At 40.1% G+C, this 10,789-nt stretch overlaps 1 protein-coding gene across 1 annotated transcript; it reads right to left on the bottom strand.

The window, feature by feature from the left end:
- Positions 1-363: 363 nt before the first annotated feature.
- Positions 364-3,391, bottom strand: LOC115756226 (disease resistance protein Roq1-like). The gene is made up of 4 exons (XM_030695918.2): positions 2,840-3,391; positions 1,618-2,719; positions 1,238-1,519; positions 364-1,152 (listed from the first exon to the last, which is right to left on the bottom strand). Exons 1-4 carry the CDS (start codon positions 3,310-3,312, stop codon positions 364-366), a joined length of 2,646 nt encoding a protein of 881 aa, XP_030551778.1. The 5' UTR covers positions 3,313-3,391.
- Positions 3,392-10,789: the final 7,398 nt, after the last annotated feature.

Here is a 10,789-nt window from a genome sequence, read left to right as displayed (position 1 = left end):
AATCTAAAAGGACTGAGATCTTTGGAGCTACAAGTAGGGCCAAACTGTTGAGTGCCTTCTTCGAATACAGTCACTCTAAAGCTGGTTCTTAGTTAGCCTGATGTTTGGTGTTGCCTTTGATCCCAGGAAGATTGAAGCATGTTGACTGTAATTTGGGGGTTTTTGTCTGATAAAAGTATTGCATAACTCAATTCATTCGACTGATAAGAAACATTTTTGCGCTGGTCGATCACGACTCATTAGCATTGTAACTCATGGAGTTGTAAACTACTGGTGCAATATTTTCATCTTGCCCAGCAGAAGTAATAGAACAGATTGAGCAGAAATCTCACAATCAGTCCCTTAATTTTGGAACCTACCAAATTAAAAATTATAATTTCCACCCAACTCGACCTCGGATAACCATAGAAGTCGGGGAGGTTCAAAGTTCCGTTGAAGCTGCTCACAATTTGACAAATCAGGCACACTCAACTCGTCAAACTTACTGATGCACGCAGGCAGAGTAGTAATAGCATTACCCGCCAGGGACAGGAAGGACAAGGTGGAAAAGCAGGTAAGATCCATGAGAAACTCCACTTCCGATAGACTGCAATTGCTTAGACTCAGATGAATTAGACTCGGCAATCCGACGGCGCAATCCGGATCAACTGAATCATTTTCCATCTTGCGTGGAAACTTACGAAGCTTCGAACAACCATTCGCACTCATATGCTTAAGAGCTTGCAAACTGTGTATGCTGCTAGGAAGGACTGAAAGTTCCTTGCAGTCATCCATAAACAGAGCTACGAGAGAAACAAGATTCCTGATTGAATCTGGCAATTCTTCGATCCCGCTTTCATTTAAGCTAAGCATTTGCAGAGCTTCCATTTGTGTCGAGATGGTAGGGAACTTTGCGAGACGGGAGCAACTCTCGAAGCGCAGGAATTTATAATATTTCGATTTCAGTGTAGAAGGACACGTCTCAAGGCTTAAACAAGATTCAAGATCCAATTCAACAAGCTCCTCCAGCTGCCCAACAGATTCATGGATCTCAACTAATCGAACGCATCCGTGTAGCTTCAAACTTTCAACATTTGGGATCTTTGAAATGTCAGGAAACTTCTTGAGAAACCCACTTTCACCGAAATTGACATATTTCAAATTTCTAAGATTCTGCAACATATGAGAATGAAAACTGTATAGTTAGTTTTTCATTAGCTTGGTTATGTTATCAAACTTACCAATATTAAGGACATACCTTGAATTCACTCCCCAATTCTAGAATAAGACTGTACCACATATGAAGCCCCACGAGCTTCTCTGGGTTGCGAAATGTCGGAAAGATTGCTGAAGTGTATCCAAGCCATTCAAACCATCTCACCTCTGGAGCGAGACATTGCTCGGATCCATTGGGAAAGCATGCATTTCTAAGTATGAGCAGTCGCAGCCTCTTCAAATTTGCTAACGAGGCCGGACTAATAAGCAGATCTTCTTCTGGATTATACTCCGAGAGACCGATTGCTTTGATAGCAGTTGATTCCTGTAAAAGAAAGATGTAGCATGCCGAGATTATCAGAAAAGTTATCTGATTCATTCTATGGTTGCAACATGTTCGATGTGCACAAAGTTTAGACATACCGGTATTACTGTATCTGATGCCAATACTTCACGAACATCATCATACGACCATAACCTGCTGCGTCTGCTTGGCTCCTCTGGGCACTCTTGATAGACACTATCTTTGGCCATTAATTGAAGCAAGTCATGCATTTGAATCTTCCCACGTTCAATACTTATCAGAGACCTCTCAACTAGTACTTGCATGTCAATGATCGGTTCGAAGCCGCATGCATCAAGAACTTGGTTTACGTACTTATGATCCTTCCCCACAAAGAAACAACCAATATCGAGAAAAATTTCCTTCTGCTGATCATCCAGGGCCTCAAAGCTAATCTTCAGGACATTATTGATCATTTCGTTCGGATGCTCTGCAAGTTTATTCAATGCGCTCTTCCACTGCTCTTTGCTTCTACCATGCAAAAACGAACCCAACACTACAAGCGCCAGTGGAAGCCCATTCGCATACCTCAGAACGCCGTCCACCAGATCCCTACTGATCCCCATTTTCGCACCCTTTGGAAAAGCATGGCAACTAAGGAGCTCAAGAGATTCGGTGTGATTTAAAGGTTTGACCTCATATATTTCGTTCACGCCATGAGAATTTAGCAAATGTTTGTCTCTTGTTGTAATGATGACCCGACTTCCTTTACTGAACCAGTTGCATTCTCCGGCTAATGCATCTAATTGGTCCATACCAGTCACATCATCAAGAACAAGAAGAACCTTTTTGCAGCAGAGCCTATCCCGTATCAAATTAATCCCCGCATCGACGCTCGGCACTTCCAAGTCTTTTGTCCCCAACATCTCCCGTAGAAGTTCTTTCTGCAGATGAACCAGGCCGAGATTTTTCGATGTTTCGCCCACTTTGTGGAGAAAGCAGTGGTTGGCAAATTGGCCGATGAGAGAATTGTAAACAGCTTTAGCAATTGTCGTCTTTCCTATGCCTCCAGTCCCCCAGATTCCCGCCATGTGAGCATCACTAAGTTCCATTCTCAGCAACGATTTGACTTTCTCCACCCTGTATTCTATTCCAACCGGATGCTTGGCAACATGGAGGGGCACTTTGCCTAATTTGACTGAGATCTCTCTAGTTATGCTCTCAATTAGACTGGACTCATCTCTGTAAAATGCAGAAGGCAAGAAAACAAGAATTACCAAAATTTCAATAAATGCAAATTTTCTTCACATAGTGCACTCTTAGAGCTATCATTACATATATGAGATTTTTTATGAGACTTACCCATTGTCCAGATGCCACCCAGACAAATTAGCAGCTTCAGCAAGAGCTTCCCTCCATTTCTTCACTCTCTCTGAACCCTTCCCATACTTGCGTCCGTGCATTGCCAGTGCCGTCCCGTAACTCCCGTGCCTTCCTCTTACTTTCCTCGGTTCCACTTTGTAAAACACAGGCATGACAACCTGTTCATTCATCTTCTTGCACTCTAATATCTGTACTAGCTCCTCCAAGCACCACGGCGACGAAGCATAGTTCTCCGAGAAGACGACAACCGTGATGCGGGATCCTTCGATCGCCCTTGCGATCGAGGGTGATATTCCATCTCCCTTCCTCAGTTCCTTGCTATCGATGAACGTCCTCACGCCAGCCCCATCCAAGGCCTTCCATAGATGACCCACGAAGTTGTTGCGGATATCTTCGCCTCTGAAACTGAGGAACACATCGTAATTTCGTTCTGGTTGCAAAGAAGAGGCCATTAGAGAGACTGGGATGCTGCCCTAGCTTAGATTCTTACTTGAGATCTGAAAGCATTGATGATTGAGTTGGGATACTTGAGACCTGTATTTGGTCTCTTAGTTTAATTGGCACGAAGTAAGACGTCATATTGTAGTACGCGCTATTGACTTTTTTTTTTTCCTTTTTTTGCGCGACGCGCTATTGACTTTGAAAAGTCAAAGGGGGAGGGGCTTGTTTTGTCCTCTTAGCCCTCGTTGTCATGATGCATGTGCACCTAAAAAAAGCTTCATGCAACGTGACGCTAAAGAAAGTTTACCTCCCCTAATTAATGAAATTCCTTGTCCGCTCTCTATAATAATTTGTATTGTAGGAAGGTCATCTTTATGAGAGTACTAGAAAGAGACCACAAGTTGTGGCAGACATACATATGTATTGTATATAAAATAAATTCACAATGATAGAAATAACAAAATAACGAGATATAATCTGACTAATAAGTTATAGTTTTATTATAATTTGATATGTTATATAAATCAGCTATAACCGGCTAAAACTAAATCCTTGCTCAATATAATCGATTGTTGAAAATTCAAGGTTTCGAAATATAAGAAATTGAAAATATAGCTGCTTTTGAATTTTTTTCATCTGTTTTTGAACCAAATAAACGAAGATGTTAATATCACGAAAAATCCCAAACTGATACACCTATGATGATTTTATCACAAACTATTTTTTTGATCACAAAAATCCTCAAACTTGTATACCTGTAATAAATTTATCTCAAATTAATTTTTTTACCACCAAAAAATTCAAACCGGTACACTTGTGATAAATTTACCTTCTGCTAGTTTTCATTAAATTTTATTATCAAATTATTGAGTTCGATGACATGTGACAGTTGACGATGTTAGGGAAAATCCCTTACGGTGTTTTGAAGATAACAAAATAATCAAAGGCTACTAATGTGTTTATTTGTTGAGTAGAATCAGAAGAAAGATGCACAAGCCATTATGCAGATGGTGTATTAACAAAACTTCCGAAGGTTATAAATTATCTATCAATGATGAACAAGGCATTGGGTGTAGAGGTTTCTATAAACTGGAGGTACCCGAGTAGAAAGTAAACAAGTCTAGAACGAGAGTTCAATAAAACTTGGGAGGATATTGGATAGGTAAACAAGCCTAGAACGAGAAGTTCGGTAAAGCTTGGAAGGACTTTGGATAGGTGAATAGCAAGGTAGAGCCACAATGACTAATACGTTTGGAGGGATTAGATGATGAAAGCTCAAATGAAGTTTTGAATATTGCATCAAAAGTTAATAAGTAAGAAAATTGATATCTTCAAAAGGGCTATTGGCCAAAATATGGATGAGTGATCCACGTGAGGAAAGAAGTTTATATTGACCTTGGTTGGACATTTAGACTCAAATCAAAAGTATCACGTACCTGATTACTTACCACGAACTCGAGTAGTTTTCCAGATCTAGCTCTGAATATGCACTTTGTGGGATTCAATTTAAGATTGAACTTGCGAGGGCTCTCAAAAAGTTTTATTAACACTTGGACGTGATCTTTTCCAGCTCTAGATTTGGCGATCATGTCATCCACATATACTTCAATTTCTTTGTGCATCATATCGTGGAAAAGGGTTACCATTGCCCTTTGGTATGTAGCACCAACATTTTTCAATTCGAAAGGCATCACTTTATAACAAAAGGTGCCCCATGGAGTAATGAACGCGGTTTTGGCTTTGTCTTCCTTCTTCGGGAGAATCTGATTATACCCGAAAAATTCGTCCATGAAGGAGAATAGCTTGAATCTAGCGGTACTGTTAACTAGAACATCGATACGTAGTAACAGAAAGTCCTCTTTCGAGCTTGCCTTGTTCAAGTTTCGATAATCCACGCAAACTCTAACTCTCCCATCTTTCTTCATAACGGGAACGATGTTAGCGACCCATTCAGGATAAGAGATAACTTCAATGAATCCCACGCTAAGGAGTTTTATCACTTATTCTTCAACCTTCTTTGAGAGCTCTGGTTTCATTCGTCCGAGCTTTTGTTTCTTAGGAGGAATCTTTGGATCCATGGGTAAAGAATGTTCCACGATACTTGGATAGAGTCCTAGCATATCGGTGCAAGACCAAGCGAAAACATCTTGATATTCTTTTAACAAATCAATCATTTTGGATGCTTCAGATGAGGTTAGCCTCTCTCCGATTTTCACTTCTCTGATATTTTCAAAATCCCCCAAATTGACTTTAACTATACCTTCAACAAGAAGCGGTTTGAACTCTTCATAACAATTCCAATCTCGCTTAACATCTCTTGAATCATTTTCCTCTTCCGCAATTTCATAAGAATAATCATCTAGCTGATCCGAGTCATATAATAACCTGTTATGCATGGGAGAAATGATATGCCTGAAACGTGACAAGTGTAGTTAGCATCAATACACAATCTTTATGAAAGCTGTTTTGAAACCCATTTTTAGAGAAAAAGAGAGAGAGAACTAGTCCTCGTTTCATCGGACGTTATGGTTCTCAAAACATTTTTGAAATCGGGATTCATATGGAAAATCGTGCCTCAAGCTCTAATTTATATGAAGACAACATCATCATTGGGCTGATTTGTGGTCCCGTATATCCTTAATAAAACTTGAGATTTTTCATTGACTAATGAAGAAAAAGGATTCCAACATTGCACTTCTTGGATCAACAGTTAAGGATCCAATGGTATCCTAATGAAAATGCAATAATGGAATTGTAAAATGTAGTAAACTAAATGCAGGAATTAAATGCATTGAGGAGAAAGTTCAAAAGGAGTTTCTTTACTCGGGGATGGGAGCATCGTCCTCGTACCATTCGACGATTACGTGCACTTGTTCATCTATGAACAGATTGCAAAGATCGGGTTCCTCGGTTAGCAAGAACCTCTTCATCTTTGAGCCATCCCGTGCCTTGACAGAATACCCTATTTAGCGGATTATCGAACATCCTTCCTTGACCATTCAAGGAGCTAGAACAACAAATTGATCATTTCGACCTTCATAGCGTCTGCGGCCTCCGTGGTTTCTACCTCGACCTCGGCCTCGATCTCCACAATGACCAATGTCTCCTTTATAACCTAGACCAACTCTGTGGTCATTCGATTTCAAATTCAAAAGATTACTAATACCTTGGCCATATTTACCCAATCCAAATCCGGGAATGTATCCACTCATCAGGAGTACTCTTCCAGCCATGACAGAGGGCTTGGAGAATTCAAGTGTATCAACCTTAGTACTAGATGGTACGGGCATGACAGATACGATATCAAAGGTGTGGTAGCTCAACTCTTCTTCTTCCCGAGCTCAACATAAGGAAGTATCTTTTGGATACGCGCTCTATGTCCCGTTTCACCATGGATGGTAATCAGCATACCGTTTACCACAAATTTCACCTTTTGGTGATGGCTTGAAGGTACTGCTCCGGACACATGTATCCAAGGTCGTCCTAGGAGCATAATAAGTGCGCTTGGAATATACAGCACTTGAAATGGAATAGAGAACCTAATTGGTCTTACCATGACATCCAGCTCAACTTCTCTAACTACGTGCTTTGAAACTCCATCGAATGAGCGGATAGTTACTTTCGATCTCTTGATTGTGTCATCAGATATCCCCAACCTCTTCAGAGTGCTCAAGGGATATAAGTTGAATGCAGACTCGTTATCAATCAAAACGTGAGACACCTCTTTTCCTTGGCACCTCACGGAAATATATAGAGCTTCATTGTGGATGTACCCTTCTTTGGGGAAGTCTTCATCCGAGAAGGAAATTTGATCCTTCAATAAGATAGCACCTACGAAGTCCTCGAGTTGCACCTCGTTTTGTTATTGGCTAGTGAATTCACCTAGAGGGGGGTGAATATGTGATAACGTGTGATTTTAAGATTTTATTGCGGAATTCAAATCACACGGTGTAAAACAGAAATCTCAGATGCTCAAGCAATTCAATTGATGCTAGAAATGTAATAGGATAGATGCGTATTGATCGTGTGCAGTTTAGATATTATCAAATATTTAGAGTGATCAGAGTAAGAGATAAGGAAAACTGCACAGAGGGATTATAGTGGTTCGGCTTTGGTTAAGCCTACGTCCACTTCTTCGGCTGATAGCCAATCGGCCGGATTCCACTATTAATATGCTCGGAGGTTACAGATTAGTGATCTCCTTGACACGCAGGACTTCACACCTAGAGTTCAACACTCTTGTGTACACCTCCTCACAATTACAATGGATGGATCAAGAAGTGTGTTTAAAATGAAGTACACTCTATCTAGGAATTATGAACACTTTTCCTTCTTTACACCGATCTCTTTTCCCTTCGTCTTCGAGATGTCTTTTATACTCTTCCGCCTCCAATCTAGCCATTGCAAGACATCCAGAAGAGATCTCTCCAAATCTACCCATTTGGACGAGATTTTTGCAAAAAGAAGATCTCTTAGCGGTTGGGGATCGCCAAAGGAAAGTCTTCCCCGTTTGGATCAAATCACCCATACAATTATGATCCCGGGTTTCCATAGATGGTTTCTTCCATTTAGAAAGTCTTGAATTGTCTTCTTGGTTCCGCATTCTTGATTGATCTCAATCAATGAGAATCTATCAAGGATGATCCAGCTTGATGGCCTCCGTTGATATGCATCAATTAAGCTCAATTTGTATTCCTCTTGAAATTCTGATTACTACTAGTGAAGTACTTCTCTCAAAGCTTGAGCGTCATTCCAACGTTTGAGCTATCCCCACTCAACGTCCGAGCTCGAACCAGCATCCGAGACTCTCAAAAACAACATCCGAGCTAAATCCTTTTGCTAGATTCAATCTTGTGCATCCCCGCACCAAAGGATAATTTGCAAAACAAGTAAATCACAGCATTATCTCAAAATACAAGAGTACTAGGATTGTTTTGTCAACTTCAAAACCGTATAGGGATTTTTTCTCAACAATATCCTCCTTTTTGATGATGACAAAACGATCCACTATAGGAATGAAGAAATTGAGTTTAGAAAAGGATGAGTAACTTCAACAAAGTTACTCTAGTGATAATCTTGCTAAGTAATAATTTTGGAGTTTCGTTCATTGTACTTTTAGCAAGAATAAGTTCCGAGAAAGAATGCATTTATATACTATGTTAAGCAATATTCGGAACTTGTGTTATCTCAATTGATAAGTTTGTATTCCAAGTGCATTGAGATATAAAACAATTTCAAATACAAGCAAGTATGAAGATTGTAATTTCTCAAAACATCATGCTTTGTTAGATGCTCATAACTTGTCTTGTTTAGCCGTAGCTTTCAAATATGTGAAAAGTGGAACTTGTTCACTTGCTCTATTTAGGAGAAGATGTTCATTCTCAGATGATGTTTCCAGAGTTCATGCTTTTGTATTCCGTAGAAAATGCTGAAATCCTGTATTTAGAGGATACTTACCACACGCATATAACACCATATGAAGTGTAAATCATAACACCATCAAAACATTAATTTTCTCCCCCTTTTTGTCATCAGCAATAGGGAGTATCCCGCATAGTCAGATAGTAATAAAACGTTGCTCCCCCTAAATTCAATGCCTAGTTAGGTCATTTATGTAGTCTATTCAAAATATACTAGCATTCAGAAAATAATGAATCATTCAAGCAGATGTTAGCATTCAAATTGTCAATCTTTCAATCAAAGAAGAATAGAGTGTGAAGTAAGATTCAAAGTACAGATCCAAAGAAAATTTTAAAACATTAATCTTTTGGTGTTTGGTCCGGATGAGAAGATGTTGTGGCTTGAATCGAAGTAGAGGCTTGGTCTGCAGGTAGTTGAACAAGGACAAACTTTGATAGTTGATTTAGCTTTAAATCTAGATCCTTCTTTAGAGTGAGGATCCTGTTGTCCAAAAAGCCCACTTGAGATTCCGAACGATCATGGACAGTTCTCCGAATTTTTGCAACCTCAGCATCTACCTTTGTGCTTAGGCCTTCAACTTCCGAACGCAAAGAGGACCAAAGATCAGACCATTTTTGGTCCATTTCTTGTTGCCTCTGTGCTATTTCCCTAAGAAAATCTGAGGTACTGTCTGTTTCATCCGTCCGAGTTCCTACATTTGTTGACTCCCCCTGAATCCTTACATGGTGCTCGGATGATGAAGGAGATATGTCTGGGAGATTTGCTATTTCAGCAGAATTGGTTTCTATTTCGGCTTGCTCCCTCTAAGACATTTCTTTTTGTAGAAGTGGCCCCTCTGTCTCTGTTCCCCGTTATGGAACAGATGATGTTTCTTCTCTTTCTTTATCTCCTCCCGCTTCTGTGTCCTCGTTTTCCCTTTCCCGCTGTTCCAATTGAATGGTAGTCTCATCCTCATAAGTTGTTTTTACGATTGTTTGGATTAGCTTTTCTAGTTCCGAATCATCTGTTGTTGAGCTGTCCGAGATGTGCTCTTTTTCAATTCCGTCAAGCAGCACCTTAGCAAGTTTTCTTCTTTTGCTAGAAGGTCTGGTTGATTTGTGAGCAATCATCTTGATCCTTCTCTTTCGAGTGGACTCAGAGGATGGTTCCAAAGACTTGTTTTGTGAAGATTCAATAGCAGCCTCCTTTTGAGGAAGGTCTATGAGGATCACTTTCTTCTTTCTATCCCTCCAGCTTCCATTCTCAAATCAGTAACCCATCTTTGTAAGCATAGTCTCACCCACACTTCCCCGATGAAGCTCTATGGATCCGAGCTCTAGAGGTACCACTATTCGCAGGTACTAAAAAATTCTGCGTATCGTAGAACCATAAGGCAGCTGAGCCTTGTTCTTCTTCTCTGTTCTCCTCATATGCGTAAAGATTAAATGAGGCAGAGAGAAGGGTTGTCCATTTAGAATGGCCTAGATAAGCTTTACCTCATACTTTGAGACATCTGTTTTTGAGGAACCCTTTGGTCTTAGGCAGTTGATAACTACCTTATGCAGTATAATGGTCCTCGGAGGAAAATGATGATGCTCAACGGTGGTTTTTTGGCTCTTGACGGATCAGAGTTACCAGATAGCTTCTTATAGACATCTTCATCCGAGACATGGATTTTGATGAAGTTGAACAACTCGATCTGAAGAATATCTGCCATGTCTTCAGCACTCAGAATGATGTTTTGCCCCCTATAGGAAAATCGAATTGCATTTCTATCAATCATTGTGAAGTTTGAGTAGAAATAGGTAGTCGATTCGGTGTAAGTTGGTGTGGATAAGGAATAGAAGTTGTGAAGCTGCAGGTTTGTGAGAGAATAAAGAATTTGCAGACCATTCCTTTCGAAAAAGTCCGAATCAACAGGTCCGTTAGGCATGACTCCTCTAGCAAGTAATGCCTTGTAGCATTGTTCATGTTCTTTTGATCCGAACAATCTGTCCGGCTCTTCTTCATCAGCCAAAAATTTCATGAGCACAGACTTGAAGAAGGAATAAATCAATTCATCATCATCATCCCTCGGATGTTCGGACA

This window comes from Rhodamnia argentea, chromosome 4 (assembly GCF_020921035.1).
Source record: "Rhodamnia argentea isolate NSW1041297 chromosome 4, ASM2092103v1, whole genome shotgun sequence".
NCBI lineage: Eukaryota > Viridiplantae > Streptophyta > Magnoliopsida > Myrtales > Myrtaceae > Rhodamnia > Rhodamnia argentea.
Note: the sequence above shows the minus strand (reverse complement) of the source record. Positions and strands in the feature narration are given on the sequence as shown.

Excerpts from the sequence above, each read along its gene's own strand:
- LOC115756226 (XM_030695918.2), bottom strand. The coding sequence starts at position 3,312 with ATGGCCTCTTCTTTGCAACCAGAACGAAATTACGATGTGTTCCTCAGT. Across the intron at positions 2,720-2,839 it reads GGGTGGCATCTGGACAATGG|AGATGAGTCCAGTCTAATTG; the intron begins GTAAGTCTCATA and ends TGCATTTTACAG. Across the intron at positions 1,520-1,617 it reads CATCAGATACAGTAATACCG|GAATCAACTGCTATCAAAGC; the intron begins GTATGTCTAAAC and ends TTTCTTTTACAG.